This window comes from Danio aesculapii, chromosome 21 (genome assembly GCF_903798145.1).
Source record: "Danio aesculapii chromosome 21, fDanAes4.1, whole genome shotgun sequence".
NCBI classification, from domain to species: Eukaryota; Metazoa; Chordata; class Actinopteri; order Cypriniformes; family Danionidae; genus Danio; species Danio aesculapii.
The window spans coordinates 8,711,129-8,732,362 of NC_079455.1; the positions used below are offsets into that span (position 1 = coordinate 8,711,129).

Genomic DNA, 21,234 nt, shown 5'->3' on the forward strand with positions numbered 1-21,234 from the left:
TTTTGTTCATCTTTGGAAAACAAATTAAGACATTATAGATATTTTATCTGAGAGATCCCTCATCCTCCATAGACAGGAATGGTCCAAATTTGTTGCAATATACTGACACTGAGTAGAAACTGTTGAACAAAGTCTTTATTTTTGGTTACAAACAAAAGTCTTTTCCTAGCTTTGTAACTTTTGTACCTCTGTTTTGAGGATGTGTTTAGGTACTTTTTTCAACTTTCAACAACTCGCAAACCTTGCTGTCTATGAAAGTTTAAGACAATGTCTTCAAATTAAAACAGTAAAGTTATTTTATCTGAGAGCTCCCTCATCCTACATAAACAGCAACGGTCCCAATTTCTTATATTTTACAGCACAGTGTGCATGAACGTGCGCAATATACTGACACTAAGGAGTTGAAACTGTTGAACAAAGTCTTTATTTTTGTTTTTGGTTACAAACAAAAGTATATTTGTAGCTTTGTAACATTGGTAGCTCTGTTTTGAGGATGCTTTTTGGTACTTTTTTAGACTTTGAAAAACTCGCAAGCCTTGCTGCCTATGAAAGTTTAGGACAATGTCTTCAAATTAAGACATTGTAGTTGTTTTATCTGAGAGTTCCCTCATCCTCCATAAACAGCAATGGTCCCGTTATGTTAAATTTTATTGCACAGTGCGCATGAACGTGCACAATATACTGACACAGAGGAGTAATAACTGTTGAATAAGGTCTGTATTTGTGTTTTCAGTTACAAATAAAAGTATTTTCATAGCTTTGTAACATTCGTAGCTTTGTTTGAAGGATGGTTTTTGGATTTTGAACAAGTTGCGAACCTTATTGTCTATGGAAGTTTAAGACAATGTGTTCAAATTAAGACATTCTAGGTATTTTATCTGAGAGCTTCCTCATTCTTCATAGACATCAACGGTCCTGATTTGTTCTAAAATACTGCGAATTGCACATGAATGTGCGCAATATACTGACACTGAGGAGAAGAAACTGTTAAATAAAGGCTTTATTTTTGTTTTCGGGTACAAACAAATGTATTTTTGTAGCTTTTTAACATTCATAGCTCTCTAGTTTTGAGGATGTTGTTTGGTACTTTTTTGGACTTGGAACAAGCTGTCTATGGAAGATGGAGCTCTCTGATTTCACCTAAAACATCTTATTTTATTTTTTCAACGACAAACAAAGGTCTTAGGGGTTTTGAAAGACATGAGGGTGAGAACACAATGTCACAGTGTTCACAATTAAGAACACAATTTTAATTTTTGGCATAAAAATTGCCTTTGGTATTCATGGACGTACATTAATCAGCAAAACGGTGGTTTTGATTTTGAGGGCCTGGGGCCATTTGAAGGTTGTGTCCACATACCTTTTGAAGTTTCTACAGCCATAATGCTTTCTTGTTTGTTGTCCTGATAGTTCAGCTGCCCATGCTGTTGGTCCTCTTCTAACCGGAGCTCCATCAGCCTGGTCTGCAGATCTAAATCCAACTGTGAGGCTGGACCAGAGAAGACCTCTCCCGAAAGGAAGGAAGCATCAGTAACAAGAGGAGAGCAAGGAGGTGACAGGGAAGACAGTGAAGAACGTGGGGACAGGGAGCTCATTGAGTGAGGCGTCTCTGACAGTCGCAGAACTTGGGTTCTCTGTCCCACCCCAGGACCACCCCCGATCTGCACAGATGAGGATGAGACCTCATTCTCATGGATGGTAGTGATGGAACTAGAAGGCCTGTAGCCAGAGGTGCTTCCCTCTTGCAAAATAGAGTCCAGTTTGTTCTGGAAGTCGGGATCGCCCAGTTCGGGTTGCTCCAGGTAGACGTCGGTGAAGCTGAGAGAGGAAGTGGAGCCCAAGCTGGAGTTGGCCAGGGATCCCCGACTGGAAGTCAGCGATCCACGGCTGCTGCCCGAGGAACATGACAGAGTGCTGGCTGACAGACTGGAGTTTTGACATTGATGGAAAGAGACAGAAGGAGAACAGGGAAGTTAATCGGAAAGCAGCTCCGGTTCATCTCTATTTCAAGCCTCTACATCAAACGCATCCTGCTTTAAAGCAAACATGCTTCTTAAGGCATGACAGGCTCGTTAGTGAGACACACAAGAGAGTGCTCCTCCTTGCAACAGGCTCTTTGATCTATCTCAACTAGATGCTGAGGATGAATTAGGCATTAGTCATAATAAGAAGTAAGGGCAAAGCTATTGTTAAAGTTAACAACAAGAGCTTTCGGGTGGCATAGTTTTAGAACTTCAAGAGTCTTATTCTTTAAATAAGGCTGAGCAGTCTTATTGCAATGTCATTACATCATATATAGTGGCATGCAGCTTCCTCTTCATTTTAATAATTAAATCTGCAGCAAAACAAGTTACTTTCTCGCCTTTTATCTTAATATTCACACCATTACAATGTTTAAACTTGATGCGCAGTATATCATATATATTTTCCTGTTTTTTACATTGTATCTACACTAGTGCATTTTTTGTTTTAAAACAAATACATTTATAAATGAAAAGGGTCCTCATCCATACTTGCATTTTTACTGTTTCAGAAAAATGATCTCCATCCACACTATACAGTATAAAATGCATAATATGCCTAAATTGCTATTCACGCTCACTGGGTATGTGCAAATTTTTGCCACTATTCGCACTTCCTGCATACCAGTTGCATAACACGCATATGAGAGTGATTTGATGAATCCGAGAACCATACACAATAGCCTAGAAGACCAGTCAAAGAGTGAATGTACAGTGCATCCGGAAAGTACTTCACTTTTTCCACATTTTTATGTTACAGTCTTATTCCAAAATGGATTAAATTCATTTATTTCCTCAAAATTCTACACACAATACCCCATAATGACAATGTGAAAAAAGGTAAAAGATTTTTTGAAATTGTTGCAAATTCATTAAAAATAAAAAAACGGTAAAAGCACATGTAGATAAGTGTTCACAGCCTTTGCTCAATACTTTGTTGATGCACCTTTGGCAGCAATTACAGCCTCAAGTCTTTTTGAATATGATGTCACAAGCTTGGCACACCTGTCTTAGGGAATTTTTGCCCGTTCCTCTTTGCAGTACCTCTCAAGCTCTATCAGGTTGGATGGGAAGCGACGGTGTACAGCCATTTTCAGATCTCTCCAGAGATGTTCAGTAGGATTTAGATCTGGGCTCTGACTGGGCCACTCAAGGACATTCACCGAGTTGATGTGAAGCCACCCTATTGATATTTTGGTCAAGAGCACTCTGAAGCAGGTTTTCATCAGGATGTCTCTGTGCATTGCTGCATTCATCTTTCCTTCTATACTTCTAGTTACTGCTGCTGAAAAACGTACCCACAGCATGATGCTGCCACCACCACGCTTCACTGTAGGGATGGTATTAGCCTAGTGATGAGCGGTGCCTGGTTTTCTCCAAACTTAACACCAGGTGTTCACTCCAAAGAGTTACATTTTAGTTTAATCAGATCAGAGAATTTTGTTTCTTATGGTCTGAGAGTCCTCCAGGTGCCTTGTGGCAAATTCCAGGCTTGGAGTGGCTTTAATCTGCCTACTCTACCATACAGGCCTGATTGGTGAATTGCTGCACAGATGGTTGTCCTTTTATAAGGTTCTCCTCTCTCCACAGAAGAATGCTGGAGCTCAGACAGAGTGACCATTGAGTTATTGATCACCTCCCTGACTAAGGTCCTTCTCCCCCGATCCCTCAGCTTAGATGGCCGGCCAGCTCTAGGAAGTGTCCTGGTGGTTCCAATACATTTTCCACTAACGGATGATGGAGGCCACTGTGCTCATTGGAATTTTCAGAGCAGCAGAATGTTTTCTGTGACCTTCCCCAGCCTTGTGCCTTAAGACAACCCTGTCTCGGAGGTCTACAGACAATTCCTCTGCCTTCATGCTTGGTTTGTGCTTTTACATGCACTGTCAACCCTGGGACCTTATATAGACGGGTGTATGCCTTTTCAAATCATGTCCAATCAACTGAATTTACCACAGGTGAACTCCAATTAAGCTGCTGAAACATCTCAAGAATGATCAGTGGAAACAGAATGTAACTGAGCTTAATTTAGAGCTTCATGGGAAAGGCTGTGAATACTTTTTTTCAGCTTTTTTATTTTTAATAAATTTGCAACAATTTCAAAAAATATTTTTACATTGCCATTATGGGGTATTGTGTGTAGAATTTTGAGGAAATAAATTAAATTAATCAATTTTGGAATAAGGCTGTAACATAAAAAAAATGTGTAAAAAGTGAAGCGCTATGAACACTTTCCGGATGCACTGTATGTCTTTTTTATATAAATTATGATGTCTAATTTTCTTTGTTGCATTTAATATGATTGCTTTCTATTGTTACTGGTATATTATATTTACTGTGGTATATGCAGCCAATATTATAATATAAAAACTGTTATTTGCATTGTCAGAGTTTTTTAGTCAGGTTTGGAGAATACCTTTTCAGCTGGGTGTGCAGGGAAGACGCCACCCTCACCGTCTCTTCCAGTTCCTTCACTAGTTTATTTCTCCTATAGTGCAGCCTCAACCTAAACAAAACAACAGAGAGAAATTAATGATCATTGCTCATTATTAGTGTTTATAATTTGAACAGATCAAATACCTCCTGAATTTTGACATTTCTAAAACCATCTTCATCTTTTTTGAAAAACCACCTGTAGAAGACACACAGTTTCATCTTTGACACTTTAACCGACACTTGCCCCAGCACATTTGCAACAGACACTTTCTTACAATAACTCAATATCTCTAAAAAAACAAGAGCATTTTGCATTTATGAAGAGAACTTCACACTGGTGAGTGGGCTTGACAAACCACCTATAGAAACTTTCTTCTTTCTACAAAAAAAGTAAATAAATAAATGAAAACCCTCCCACTTAGACTAGCACTTAATTCTTTGAGCTTAAACAGTTCTATTGTATAATGAGCACTTCTTGTGTGTACTGCGTCTTCTTGTTGAATCGCTGAATGTCTCCTCAATTGTAAGTTTTTTGGACAAAAGCATCTGCTAAATGATAATGTAAATGTAAAACATACTGAAGTGACAAAATCAGAGGCATGGTGATGGGTTATTTTGAGAAAAAAAAATACAATAATAAATAATATTCATATAAGTATATTTAATTAATAATTTATCATTCTTGCAAAGTTCCTACAGAATAAAATAGTTCAAATGAACTCAGTTTAGTAATTAACCAACGTCTCTATTTGAATAAAATGACGCTGGTTTGCTATTAAACAGCAGTGCTGAAGAAGGCGCTCATTGTGTTCAACCTAGATCCAGCGTTTGTGCGGCTCAGGTTACAGGAAGAGTGCAGACGCCAAGCTAAACGAGGATACAGTATCTAGAGTAGAGAACAAGGACCCTGTTCAAATAACTGAGAGAGTCAGAATAAGACCAGCAGAAAAGAGAGACTGAAAGGCCTAATTGGTTCTCTAACCTGGGCAACCTGATCTCAATATACAATCTTTTAAAAGTGCAAGAGCAGAAGTGGTACTCTAGCAGTCTAGCACACTATAATAAATCAATCATTTGCATGCATGACGTCCAATGCCTGCCATTTTAGGCCAAGATTTGCAAAACTCAACTGCACAGTTATAATGGCTGGGACTTGCAGCAAAGTAAACGAGCGACAAAAAGTCTGCTGGTTTTGCATAATGCAAAATTTGTCTGCGTATGGCCTCTGCACATCAAGTGGACTTGCACAGTTTGGGAAGTAGACACACTCTGTCAGTTTAAAACTAGAATAAAAGACACATCTCTTTTCATTAGCATACACATAAAACACAAATGCTTTTGAAATCCTAATACTCTAAAGGATTGTTAGTCTGCATTATTTAGGGCAACCGGAGCCAGGAACACTTCCAAAAAGACATCATAATTTGAACGGCATCTGCGTTTATGTTGGTCTTTTTTTATTATTCCAGAGGTTTCCATTATCCTGGACCAGGCCGTATCCTGAGCAGATGCTGTGATGGTCATGGAGGAGTGGAGAGCATGAGATTGATTCCTGTAAGACCCCAGTGACAGACGAGTCCTCGCAATAGCCGCATTTCCACTATCGGGCCAGTGCGAGCCAGGGCTTTAATCGGGCCAGGCCGGGCCAATAGCCCGGGAGGTTGAGAAATGAGGCCGAAATCATGTCGCATTTCCACTGTCGGGCAAGTTGCTCGCAGCGCGTCACGCAAACACCGCCCCCAGAACGTCCCCCGAATCAAACGTCACACAACCCGTCACACAACCCGCCCACTTCAGCGGGAACAAAAAACTCAAATTATAACCACAAACACAACCTGGCATCACTACGAGAGCTGGAAGATGGAGAACACCGAAGCGATTACTTTTTTACTGTTTGTGGTCTGTTGGTGTAAGGCCAGACAGCGATCCCTGGATAAGGACATTCGAGTTCTGGCCTTGGCTCGCCCTGGCTCGCTCGCTTTAGGCGCGATAGTGGAAACGCGGCTATTGATCTTAAAGGGCCAGCCTGTACACCAGCCGGTGACCACTCCCACCTGCAGCTTCTCCATGATGGACGTCCAGCGTTCTCCAGTGCCTAGACTGCAGCTCTGCACAAGACGTTTAGCCATAGAAGAAATGGTTGTGCCCAACTGAGCCTGGTTTTTCACAAGGTTTTTTATCCTTCACTTTCGCCGATTGAAGTTTTTTCCTCGCCGCTGTTTCCACTGGCTTGCATGGTTCGGGACTAGTGGAGATATGCATTGATGGATTTGCTCTTAAGTGTTTGGACTTTCAGCACTGAAAATTAAACCACACTGAACACTGAAAACTGGACTGACAGTTTCAATTTATTGTGATCTTCTATGTAAAGCTGCTTTGACACAATCTACATTGTAGAAAATAAAGATGAATTGTGGAGTGGACATTTTTACATTTTAAATGGGCCTTTCGGAGCTGGTTTTGATGAATAATTGTTGAGCAGACTTTTCTTGGCACTGAGGCATTAAGAGCACAGCAGAAGAGTCCCAGATGGAAGCCCTGTTGTGGCTACACAATAATGGCATCTTTTAGGGATGCAACGGTTCTCTGTAAAAAAAATTTATCGTTACGTAATTCTCCCATGGTTCGGTGCGCCCTGTGATCTGCGATTCAGAACTTGCTTTATTAATATTGGTTTGTTAATAAAAACAACTGCAACAAAGCAGTTCCACCTTAGTACACTTCCGATTACATTTCACGCTCATTGCACGTGCGAAGACCTGTACAATCACCCTTTAGTACAGGGGTAGGGAACCTATGGCTCGGGAGCCACATGTGGCTCTTTCACCAAAAATATGTGGCTCTCCAGCTGTCTCTCTTCAATAACATTTTAAAGTTTAAAAAAATCATAACTGTGACTAGAAACTAGTTTCCTATTGAAAATTCAATTGCAATTCCCTTTATATCACATTTTTACAGCAAAATAAATAAAAACTCAGTTTACAATAAATGGACATTTCAACTAATGCTCATGTGTGGCCCTGTGGTTTAACTTGAATTGTGACACCAATTCATTCATGAGTGGCGAGGGCAAAAAGAAAAAATATTTCTATAAAAATTATATTATTTTTGAGTTGTTCATGGACATAAATGAAGGTTTTGTTTATAAATAAATAAACAAAATATAAAAAAAGGTTTTGTTATTTACACACACCCCAATGGCTCTTCAAAAAAATGCATTTGATAAAAAATCTGAAATGGCTCTTTGCTGAAAAAAGGTTCCTGACCCCTGCTTTAGTATGTAAATCTGTTGTTGACATCACGTTTCCACACTAATTGGTGTGAGCATGTGTGTGTGTAGTTTGTTTGTGCTTCAGCCATAGACTGTAAAGATATGGACGTAGTATCCGTGACGTTACCCATTGGTTTCTGAAGAACCCAAAAGAAACTACCAGTAGGCGTGGCCAACCATTGCCATTTTGTTCGAGCATCATCGCACCGACCGGGTTATACCAAACAAGGGCAAAGAGGCGGAGCGTTAGCAGAGCTACATACACCTGCTGGCATTTTGCTTTGACAGATTAAACGCTTAATACTACATTATCTGCGACTCGTTTGTGTTCTGACCACGTGCTTGGTTGTATATTATATCAATAAAGTGTTTAGACTTTTAAAAACACTGTTGTGATGAATTGAGCCACTAAGCATTGTTCCTATGATGTTTTTCTAAGGAGGAAAACGCGAATTCCTCCCAAATATTTCAGATATAGTCTGTGTTAGTAAATGCAAGGCTATTTAAGAAATCCAGGCATAACAGTGTATGACAATGCTTCAGATGACTGTTTTAAAGCCTACAGCTAATCAATCTGTCAGATTCTGAAGTGCTTTACAGGTCTAAAGAAGAACATTTGTAGAGATGGTATATAAGTATATAATTTCACTCACCTGGGAAAAGGAGGCCACGTGAATGGCTTGTGAGCACAACCAAGTGCCCACGTCATGCCATCATCTGATAATTGTAAGAAATATTTCCAAAAGGGAACTGACTGTGTAAAGCCACATAAAACAAAACAAGAATATGATGTATATGCTGAGTTCAGCGGCTAATCAGTCGGAATCAGCTGAGGTGAAGCGACGTCACCCAGCGAAACCTAGCTGTCACTCAAGTGGCCACGCCTTTAATAATGCAGACTTAATTAAACTTAATTTAAACAAAACGGATGAGTTATAAAAAATTAACCCCCTCACAGTTGTCATGAAGGGTAATACTAGCTATATGAACCAAAATCGTTTTTTGTAAAGGCTGTAAACACCATTTTTTCTGCTGTAAAGTTGGCCATGTCAACAGTGGGCTCAATTGAAATTTGCTCTATTTCGAGCCAGGACTGGCGCAATTTCGATGAATTGCAGTTTTAGTTACTTCCGTATTGGCTTTCCAAGGGAGACCGGGAGGTTGCCGCTTGGTTTCAGCATGGCAAGTGAAGGAGAAACTGTGCAAATGCGCAGGTGGGGCCAAATCACAGCGTATTGCTGTCAGTGTTTTAACCAAGCGGCAACCTCCCGCTCTCTCTCGGGAAGCCAATACGGAAGTAACTGAAACTGCAATTCATCAAAATTCCGCTAGTCCTGGCTCCATAATAGAGCAAGTTGCAATTGAGCCCACTGTTAGAATGGCCAATTTTACAACAGAAAAAAAAGGTGTTTACAGCCTGGTACAAAGAACGATTTGGGTTCATATAGCAATTATTACCCTCCATGACAACTGTGAGGGGGGTGAATTTTTTTATAACTCATCCATTTCCTTTATATTAGGTTATATTAAGTTTGCATAATTAAGGGCGTGGCCACTTGAGTGACAGCTAGGTCTCGCTGGTCGCCGTCACTTCACCTCAGCTGAATCCGGCAGATTAACCACTAATCTCGGCATATTCATCGTATTTTTGTTCTGTTTTATGTGGCTTTACACAGTCAGCTGCCTTTTGGACTTCTTTCTTACAATTATCAGATGATATGGGATGCTGTGTGCACTTAATTGTGCTCACAAACCATTCACGTGGCCTCCGTTTCCCATGTGAGTAAAGTTATATACTTGTATACCATCTCTATAAATGTATTTGTTTTATTTAAGATCATTTATCATTAATATTTTTCTTTAGACCCATAAAGCACTCCAGAATTTGCCAGATTGATTAGCTGTAAGCTCTAGAACAGTCATCTGAAGCGTTGTCATACAGTGTTATGCTGGATTTCATCAAGAGTCTTGCATTTACTAACACAGACTATATTTGAAGTGTTTGGAAGTAATTCGCGTTTTCCTCCTGTAGAAAAACGTCATAAGAACAATGTTTAGTGGCTCACTGTATTACTACAGTGTTTTGAAAAGTCTAAACACTTTATTGATATAGTGTACAGCCAAGCACATGTGGTCAGAACACAAACGAGTCGCAGGTAATAGAGTATCAAGCGTTTCTCCCAAAGTAAAGTCTGTCTGCCAGGTCTAAGCAAAGTGCCAGCAGGCGTCTGTAGCTCCGCCCACTCTCCGCCTCTTTGCCCTTATTTGGTATCCCGCCGTGGGTGCGATGACGCGCGAACAAAATGGCGACGGTTGGCCGCGCCTACTAGTAGCTTCTTTTGCAGTGTTCAGAAACCTATGGGTGACGTCACGGATGCTCCGTCCATATAGTTTACAGTCTATGGTTTTAACAGACACTCAATATAAATTCAGACAGACACAAAAACATAACGAATGCCGTTTTTTGTTGTTGTTGCAAAAATAGCCTAGATTAGTGGTCACTAACAGGCAGATCGAGGTCCATGCCCAAACCCAGAAGCATCCCATTCAGACTCAGGTCTGTTACTTCAGTACCGCTTCTGCTGGGTGTTCTTCGCACCCAATCAATCCAGACATTCACTCTGTTTACCCGCTGTCTGCTAAGAACAGTTTTCTTCTCAACTGACTGTTCGCACTTAATTGAGAGAAAAGTCGAACGCTCTCTCTTTGCTTAAGTTTCATTCACTACGATGGTGCTGATAAGTGAAACGAAGCTTTCTGGAATCATAATAAAATCATTTAGAAACAAAAATAAATAAAAATGCTTAAATGCCTTGGTAATGCAAGCATAATGTAAACAGAAGTAATCAATACTTTAAAAGTGCTCAATAAGATGTGTTGACATAATTATTATCTGCAAAATTGGTTGAGACTGCTGAGTCGAGATGTATAATAGAAAAAGGGGAAACGTAAGCTCAATTTCTTAATTTATTTAAACACAATTTTCAAAATGCCCTATTTTTATTTAATTAATGTGAGAACATGCAAATCTACAGCCATATGTGTGAAGCTGTAGCATTGTCAGGTGTTTGTTATGCAATAAATATGTTTATTTTTCTTTGAGTTGTTCTGTAGGCCTTTTTTCTAAGCATAGCACAAACCGTACCGTACCGAAACTGTAACCTTAAAACCTTGATACATACCGAACCGTGAGTAGATTAAACTGTTGAACCACTAGCATCTTTATCGTTCACACTACGATGAGCTTCTGACCTTTCGGTGAACCGCTAAAAACAATCCTTTCATGCATTACACACTGCCAGATCAAAAAACGGGCTGTTTGTTGATACTTAATGGCTTTTTCCAATGAGCAGTGTGGTTTAATACAGTACACATTATTTTCCTTTCCATTGTCAGAAATAGCGTACTGTACCATATTAACCTACAGTACAGTACCAAAAGGGTGGAGGTATATTCACTGCTGAATGCTATTGGTTTGCTGAGAATTATCACTTGAATGTGCAACAAGTCAGGGTGAGCAAATGATTAGAAGAAAAAACTGTTGTGTGTCCTCCATTGCTGATTATGGGTCGTTCACATGTTGGGTCTAAAGGCTGATTTATATCTCTGCATCAAGCACACGCGTATGGTCCGGTGCAGCCCTTGTGCTGTCGCATAGCCCTCAGTGTGGCTGACGCAGACACTGATGCACACCATTGTTGCTAGATTGGATATGGTTGCGGTCGGAAGTTAATGATAATTATTTATATTGTTTATTAAATTTCCCATTTATTGTATTTTATTAACGTCCACCCCCACCCCAACCCTAAACCCAACCGTCACAGTAATGTAAAAACAGAAGTTGTACTGAGTACTATTTATGCTATCTATTAAATTACCCAAATAAATTGTGTTTTTTAATGCCTACCCCCACCCCAACCCTAAACCCAACCGTCACAGTGCTGTATCTGATCTAGACTCGTAGCGCAAGCTCTGTGATTGGTCGGCTTGGTAGCTGTGCAGAGTGTGGGCGGTGCTGAGAGCCCAATGGAGCAAGTTTACAAGTGTCGTGTCCCGTGAAGGAGCTCCAGATGTTTCGTGTTTACCTTATGATTAAAGTTGTTGCACGTCCAACGGTTCCCGCCTCTGAATGAGCAGGTTTTAGCTACTTGTATATTAAGGTAGCGTTCCTAAAAAACGAAACACCCACGCAGAAACTCGATACAGAGAAACATAACATAACCAACTGCCGGCTAGCGTTTCGGAAGTGTTATTGCAGAGCAACAAAAACAGCACGCAGAAGTATAAATGCACGGCTATGCACATGGCTTGCGCCATAGGTCATGCTGACCACTCAACGCAGAAGTATAAACCAGCCTTAAGCATGTGGAAAGCCATGTTCACACTACAAGTGACTCGCAGCAGCAAAGCAACAAGCAACCAATCTTTTCAACACAAAGCTGGTGACTACTGGCCACCTCAATTTACGCGAACGTTGGCAACTGGATGTGAGCACGTTGAGTGACACGACAAAGTTGAGAAACCTTTATGCAAATGAAGAGTGACTTTCACAAGTGCCAATACGAGCATCAGTAAAGTTCATGTGATCTTCACAGAAGCGGTGACGGAAGATGGAAGAAAAATTGATCCTTGCAGTTAGTTTTTAGAGCCAAGAAAATGCATTCGCTGTCAATAAATAAATTCATAAACGTTCCCTAGGCAACCAGAGGTGTAAACACCCACTAGTGACTTAAATTGCCACCTAGGACGACAGGCAGCAACAAAATCGCTTGTAGTGTGAATAAGACCGAAAGCGTGCTCATATCAACATTTGAAATAATGACCTTGAGTTTTCATAAGGGAATTAAGGGATGCTTCCATCACTCATTTCTTATGCGATAAGAATATGCAAGAAAATATGATGGAAATCCTGTTATTGAAACACTGTGAATACCGAATGGTATCACAGTTCACCTGAAATGTCCTTGCTAGCTAATCTGAAATTAACCATGTTTATAGTCAGTTTACCATCAGATCTGAATGAACTGTATGGCTTTCTTCTTCAAGCAAGAATGACATCAATGGTAACTTTCTGTAAGGGTACTTCCAAGTAATGATACTATTGGCAGTGGTAGGGTACTTCCAAGTAAGCGTAGTATTGGCAGTGCAAATGCAAGCCTGATCATTGTGACCCGTACCGAATCTATCTGAACTTAACTGCATCACTACTATTCAGTAGAAATGAGGCATATGATTTATGATTGAATCTTTGTTCCAGAGCTTAATGTTTTTCTTGTAATCTGAAATGCAGTGTGTAGCCTTTAAGATCTACAAATTGTGAAATTGGGATAATTTCAGACTAAAGAACATTCTTAAGGTAGCCAGAAAATCAGTTAAATAGACCTAAGAATTCATTTATTTGTTAAACCATAAAATCGGATTAAAAGACATTTCACTTAAGTGTTGTGGTGGAGAGCAGCTGGGCACTGAGATCTGTCATGTACAGGACATCCACAGAAAACACTTGGTTTGTATTTTAAAATCGTGGCATGACATAATGATGTTTGGTGCAGTGCTTCTTGGAATTTTGCCTTAATCGTTCAGTGTACATCCCTAGCCAAGTTTCCATGATAGTAAGGTAAATCTTTTCAAAGTTTGAGTTAGCAAAAAAAACATAAAAAGAAACAATCCCAAATGAAAATGAAGCGTATTTGCAATTATTGCAAGTTAATAGAGCAACTCACTGTGGTATTGGTAACCTATACAACAGATTTTTAAAAAAATTGGTGTTTCCTTTACTCATTTTTCATGCAATACTTGTCCATGTGATACTTGTGCTTGTAAATATGATGGAAATCAAGCTATTGATTTTGAACAAGGCAGATCTTAAACAGTGACTACGTTTACATGGACATCAGTGATTGAATTATTTGCTTTAATCTAATTAAGAAAATAGTAAGACTAAGGTGTTTACATGAGTTGCTTTTTGAGTGTTACTTTCATGATCCCGATTTACATGTTATAGCATATAATTCGATTAACATCATTGCGTCACGGCGCTATCCGCGTTTCCTCTGGAGTTTCATGCAATTTAGGATGTTTAATTTTTACTTTGTCAACTTTAACTGCAGTTTGGCACTTTCACTTTCATTCACGAACATTTCATACTTGCCCTCCGTGACAAACGAGATATTGGATGCAACTATGAACTGCTGGAAGAGTGTTGTTTTAATGGAAGTTCATACCGGATGCTGAATGAAAGAAAAAACCTCTGCATTACACGATGCAAGTGTCTGTAGTCTGCACTGACTGGGTAGGTGCAAAGAGGGTCAAACATCCGTGTGTGTGTGTGGACCATCCTGTTGCAGAACACGACGAAAAGTCCTACATGACGGTAATAATTTGATTAAGGTGTTTACATGCCTGTACTGCACTTCAATAATGTGACTAAAATCGGCATACTCCACATGTCTTAATTCGATTTCTCTTCAGTTCGATTATGACCTTAATCTGATCAAATTAATTAAAAAAAAAAAAAGCTGTTTACATGGTTAACTCTTAATCAGAGTATTGTCTTAATTGTATTAAAATCAAATTATTGGTGTCCATGTAAACGTAGTCAGATTAAATACCAAATGGCATGACAGTTCACCTGAAATGTCCAGGATGGCATCTAAAATTGGATCTAAAATAAAACTAAAATTAACCATGCCTATAGTCAGTTGGCCGCCAAATAAACACTACATGAACAAATGGAGCTGCCCAGGTTAATCATCTCACCTCTCAGTCAGTGCTTTGCTCTGGTTGTCCCGTGCAGCTTGCAGGTCCTTCTCGAGTCGTTTTTTCTCAGACTCGATCTTCTCTGCCTCATTTGGTGCACGTTTGCACGGCCTTACATACTGCAGTTCCTTAAGCAGCTCTTCCTTCTCATTGATGAGGATCAAGCGATCTCTCTCTGGGTCCAGCAGGCCTGGCCATGCCTCGCTATCCAACTTTGCAATCTGGACTTCGATATTTGCAATCCTGATTTAATAACAATATAAACAAATGACAAAATTATTCACTGAAATTTGGAAGAAATATTATGAGACCTTTATAGAATAAAACAATTGTGAACTTTTTTACTCAAATTCACACCTAACAAATCCAGTAAATCCAAAGAAACTGAGAATTTTAAGTGATCTCTTAATTTTCTTCATAGCTATCGATTTCATATTTGTCCATATGTGACCCTGGACCACAACAATATTGCACAGGTATGTCCGTATTGTCTAAAAAACCATACATCAATGAAAAGCTTATTGTTTAGCTTTCAGGTGACTTATAAAACTCTAACACTTATGACTGGTTATGTGGTCCAGGGTCACATTTACATACATTGTCATATCATATAGAGTGCATCTGGAAAGTATTCATAGCGCTTCACTTTTTCCACATTTTTTTTATGTTACAGCCTTATTCCAAAATGGATTAAAATAATCCTTTTCCTCAAAATTCTACACACAATACCCCATAATAATAATGTGAATAAAGATTTTTTGAAATTGTTACAAATTTATTAAAAAAAAAAACCTGAAAAATCACATGTAGATAAGTATTCACAGTCTTTGCTCAATACTTTGTTGATAAACCTTTGGCAGCAATTACAGCCTCAAGTCTTTTTGAACATGATGTCACAAGCTTGGCACACATGTCTTTGGGAATTTTTACCCATTCCTCTTTGCAGTACCTCTCAAGCTCTATCAGGTTGGATGGGAAGCGATTGTGTACACTCATTTTCAGATCTCTCCAGAGATGTTCAATAGGATTTAAGTCTGGGCTCTGGCTGGGCCACTCAAGGACATTCACCGACTTGTTGTGAAGCCACTCTATTGATATTTTGGCTGTGCACTTTGGGTCATTGTCCTGCTGGAAGATGAACCGTCGCACCAGTCTGAGGTCAAGAGCACTCTGAAGCAGGTTTTCATTGCTGCATTCATCTTTCCCTCTATCCTGACTAGTCTTCCAGTTCCTGCTGCTGAAAAACATCCCCACAGCATGATGCTGCCACCACCATGCTTCACTGTAGGGATGGCATTAGCCTGGTGATGAGCGGTGCCTGGTTTTCTCCAAACGTAACACCTGGCATTCACTCCAAAGAGTTCAATTTTAGTCTCATCAGACAAGAGAATTTTGTTTCTTATGGTCTGAGAGTCCTTCAGATGCCTTCCAGGTGGGTAGTGACTTCCGTCTGGCCCCTCTACCATACAGGCCTGATTGGTGGATTGCTGCACAGATGGTTATCCTTCTGTCAGGTTCTCCTCTCTCCACAGAAGAACGCTGGAGCTCAGAAAAAGTGAACATCGGGTTATTGATCACCTCCCTGAGTAAGGCCCTTCTCCCCTGATCACTCAGCTTAGATGGCCAGCCAGCTCTAGGAAGAGTCCTGGTGGTTCCAAACATCTTCCACTTACGGATGATGGAGGCCACTGTGCTCATTGGAACTTTCAGACCAACAGAGGTTTTTATGTAACATTTCCCAGCCTTGTGCCTTGAGACAATCCTGTCTCGGAGGTCTACAGACAATTCCTTTGCCTTCATGCTTGGTTTATGCGTTGACAAATTTGCAACAATTTCAAAAAAAAAATTTCACATTGTCATTATGGAGTATTGTGTGTAGAATTTTGAGGAAATAAATGAACTTAATCCATTTTGGAATAAGGCTGTAACATAAAAATGTGAAAAAAGTGAAGTGCTATGAATACTTTCAGGATGCAATGTATATTTTCAAGCTAAAAAAAAACATATCTAGTTACATACAAACAATAAAATTCCAAAGAAAAAAATACCTTCTTTTTGCCTCCTCATATTTCAGGCTCAGTCGTACCTTCTCCGCCAGTTTATTTGAGCTTGATACAAACTTAAATAAAAAAGAATTAATTAAACTACAATTATAAAAGTCATTTCATTCTACAAATGAATCATCATTCATGAGCATGTAAACCAGAGCGCTGTCTCTCACCTGGGCAGGTATGTCTGTTTGGGACTCTGCGTCTGAATAGAGTCGGGGCAGTGAGAGGTTGGAGTTGGCCAGGGAAGGATTGCTGGCCCATAGGTCAGACTGAGAGCCATAATCTAACTGGAAACCATCTTTCAGCACGGCCAGTTTCTGACAGAAAAACACAATAATCAATCACCCATCAGATTTTGGCCTTTTGTGAACAATTTAAGTGCTTATTTACGCGGGGTCAGAAAATCTATGCCCTCTGTTTAGTGTTCTCTGACATTTGTGAATGGACTGACAAATTCAGTCAATTTACCTTTTGAAAATCATTTATCCCATGTCACAAAAACTGCTTTCTTTCATCTGAGAAATATCACTAAGTTACGAAGTATGCAATCCATCTCAGATGCAGAAAAGCTAGTTCATTCTTTTATGACGTCTAGACTGGATTACTGTAATGCCCTGTTCGCTGGCTGCCCAGCATCCTCTATTAACAAACTTCAGCTAGTACAAAATGCAGCTGCTAGAGTTCTTACCAGGTCTGGAAAATATGATCATATCACCCCAATTTTATCCTCCTTATACTGGCTGCCTGTTAAGTTTCGTATTGATTATAAAATATTGCTTCTTACCTATAAAGCATTAAATAATCTAGCTCCTGTTTATCTAACCAACCTTCTGTCTTGCTACAAATCAACTCGCTCTCTAAGATCTTAAAACTCAGGGCTTCTGGTAGTACCTAGAATAGCAAAGTCGAGTAAAGGAGGTCGAGCCTTCTCATTTATGGCTCCTAAACTCTGGAATAGCCTTCCTGATAATGTCCTAGGCTCAGACACACTCTCGTGGTTCAAAACTAGATTAAAGATCTATCTTTTTAGTAAAGCATACACTCAATGCATCACATAGCGGTATGATGCATAAATGTGCTCCACGCAGGTTTTTACATCTCGTTTATATACACTATTAACAGCGGCTATGCTAATTATTCTCTATTTCCATCCTGAGGAAATACAGCTCTGCCAGTATATTCTTAAGCTAAAGATGTTTTTCAACACCAACATAACATTTATGTTGCTAGGCAACCATTGTATCGATAGTGTTGGTGCTGAAGCGCAACGTTTCGGCACAAAGTTCACATTTTTAAACTGCAGGCACTCAGTGCGCTCCGTCAACAATGTAAGGTGCAGCATGTGGTTAGAATGCGAGACACACTGGTGGCACAAAAACGGTTGCTGCCAATAAAATTTTTTTTTTTAAACAGACACTCTTCACTTTGAAAAATGTGTACTGACATACGTTTCTGTTGATTGACATTTTTATATTATTTTAGCTTCCTCTGATGTTATCGCACTGTGAAGATTAAGAAACAGACTTAAGGACTAAAAAAAACCCTAGAAAAAAATAAATAAAATCACAATCTATATTTGGCATGGGACAATCACCATTTTCAAGGTATACCGCGGTTTGGAAAAGTCAAGGTTTTAAAACTGACAATTTTCTGGTATATTGTATAGAATTTTTTTTTGTTTTTAGGACAACAGTATCTCTAGCAGAAAAGATATTCAAAAATGCTGTTTAAAATTGTAACTAACTAACTAACAACTAATGAAGACAGCAGAAGTTAATGATTCATTTTAATTAATCAGCCTGATATGAAACTGTGATATTTTTATCCAATCTGTTTAACATATTTTTGCATAAACTATTATGTTTTGATTTAGTTTATATTTTAAAGTATGATTTAGTTTCTGCTACACTTTGTTTAGGGTTTTCACCTGAATTCACTTGTATCCTGGACGGGCCGCCCCTTTTGAGTGCCATGAGGCCAATTTATAATTTTACAAAATTATAGGAAATTATACATTTCCTTCCCCAAACCCTGACACACATATCTTAAAAAAAATGTACAGCATGTTGTGGCGATCTGTAGTGGAAGAGCTAGTGTGGGTGGGGCCAAGAGCCACTGGGGCAGAGAAAGGCCAGTGTTATGAGTGCTTAATAAGTGTCGAGCCATGCAGAGGAGCTTCAGATGAACACATTTGTTTTGTTTGCTTCGATTAAAGTTATTGAAAAGTTGTTCCTTCTCTCTTTCTTGAATGAGTGTGACTTTTTTTAGGTACTGCCACAGTAGCATTGTACACATAAGAATATGCATTAAAAACCCAATACTTGACACAGTGTAGAATAGAAACTCCATCATCTACTAGTGTTTTAAAAGTGTTATTGCTAAGGAAGCTGAAAGAACTCAGAAATATAGCTGTCATCACAATACCATGAAACCATGATATTTTTATCCAAGGTTATCATACCATCAGAATCTTATACTGGCCCATGCCTAATCAATATTGAATCGACCACTTTCAAAAAAAATGTTTTTAACTTTGTTAGTTTTTTGCTCAGCCCTTCATTTATCCAAATGGAATGCATATTTACATGGTCTGAATATTTTATAATCTATATGCGACCCTGGACATGCAGAACCCTAAAGCCTTTATATGGACTACAGATCCAGTCATGCACCGCTCACACGCACCTGTTCTGGATTCCAATGATAACACACACTCATGCCTGAGAGATGCTCCTGAACTGAATACATGGACTTTATAAACCGCACACACACACACACACACTTTAGTGCTGAGTCTTGTAAACTGTACTGTAAACATTACGACACATTTCTTTTGCCTTGTCTTGCCGTGCTTGACCTTCACTATTATAACTATGTGGTATTCACCATATATAAAAACACTTGGTTACATGTGAACTGACTAATTCCAGCATATTGTAGGGAGCAGAATGATGCATATATTATAAAGCATTTGATTGGAGAGATGATCTGATGAATAGAATTCCGTCACACACAAAAAAAAAATTATTAACTGAAGTGAGAAACTGCAACTGTGGTGTTTTACAACTCAAACACTTCAGTGGGATTTGAAATGATGAGCAGAGAGTGGACGTGAGGCTACAGGAATGGAAGTTTGTTCTCAGGAAAGACACAAGACGCTATCAGCGTTCACGTTACAGAGGAGGTTTGCCAGCTGCAGCGGCTGACATGCATTATTTAGCATTGCCTGCCTCTCCATATGCTTGTTGAACAGTGAGGAAAAGACAGAAATAAATAAATAGATGATACAAGAAATGAGAAATGGGGTCAACTCATGAAGAGAAAAAGCTTCCCTCTGAATGCTTAAACATTAAAGTATGAGGTTGTGAACAATCCATCTACATAATGACCACCATATCAATAGTTTAGGTCTAGTAGGTGGTTTTTAAATAAAATGAATACTTCTATTACTACTAGAGATGCACAATATGTTAGTGGCCATATCAATTTCGGCTGATAAATGTTGTTTTTATTGTTATATTTATTATTAAAAATTATAATTTGAAATAAATATTGTTTAATGATAAATAAAATGCATCATAGTTTTCAACGTGTTTTAACTTTAAAACATAAAGAGATGCAACAAATTACAATGATTTCTAAAAGATCATGTCAGACTGCACATCACACCTGTCCTCGGGTCTTTACACTGGCTTCCAGTTACATTCAGAACAGATTTTAAGGTATTATTACTTCTCTATAAATCACTAAATAGCCTAGGACCTCAATACATTACAGATATGCTCACTGAATACAAATCTAATAGATCACTCAGATCTTTAGGAGCCTAAAAACTAGAAATTCCAAAAGTACAGTCAAAGCAGGGTGAATCCGCCTTCATCTATTACGCCCCTCGTTACTGTAATCAGCTTCCAGAAATGATCAGATGTGCTCCAACATTAGGCACATTCAAATCAAGACTGAAAACACATCTGTTTAGCTGTGCCTTTACTGAATGAGCATCGTGCTACATCCGACCGATCGCACTATTATGTCTTTCTCTTCGAATTGCCACTATGTATGAAATGCGCTATATAAATAAACTTGCCTCGCCTTGCCTTAAAAAAAAGGATGAGTATTTCTCGAACCTTTAATTCGGCAAATTATTGGATTGTGGTTTGTTCTGTAGCCATTTAGAAAAAAATCTTAAGGCGGCTAAAGGGCTAATAATAGTGACCTTAAAAATAATAAAGTTAAATAAATTTATTAAAAAACATTACCATTAATGAAAAAAAAAAACATAATAATAATAATAATAATAATAATAATAATAATATATATATATATATATATATATATATATATATATATATATATATATATATATATATATATATATATATATATATATATATATATATATATATATAAATATATATATATATATATATATATATATATATATATAATTAAATGTAAATATTATTCTTTTCAATGAATTTAAATATTTCCCAAATGATGTTTAACAGAGCAAGGAAATTTTCACAGTATGTCTGATAATATTTTTTCTTCTGGGGAAAGTCTCATTTGTTTTGTTTTTTTTCAGCTAGAATAAAAGCAGTTTTTAATTAAAAAAAAAACATTTTAAGGTCAAAATTATTAGCCCCTTTAAGCTATATTTTTTTCGATAGTCTACAGAACAAACCATCATTATACA

General features: G+C 38.5%; 1 protein-coding gene across 2 annotated transcripts in view; it reads right to left on the bottom strand.

Moving 5' to 3' along the window:
• wwc1 (WW and C2 domain containing 1) overlaps positions 1 to 21,234 on the bottom strand; it is a 153,594-nt gene that overhangs the window by 83,360 nt on the left and 49,000 nt on the right. For both annotated transcript variants that reach the window (XR_008835653.1, XM_056446976.1), the window contains exons 7-11: positions 16,709 to 16,855; positions 16,536 to 16,606; positions 14,488 to 14,730; positions 4,438 to 4,527; positions 1,361 to 1,926 (exon numbers count right to left, since the gene is read on the bottom strand). Coding sequence is in view for 1 of the 2 variants with exons in the window: in XM_056446976.1 (XP_056302951.1) it covers positions 1,361 to 1,926; positions 4,438 to 4,527; positions 14,488 to 14,730; positions 16,536 to 16,606; positions 16,709 to 16,855 (1,117 nt within the window). In the remaining variant the exon portion in view is untranslated. The remainder of the gene's footprint in view (positions 1 to 1,360; positions 1,927 to 4,437; positions 4,528 to 14,487; positions 14,731 to 16,535; positions 16,607 to 16,708; positions 16,856 to 21,234) is intronic.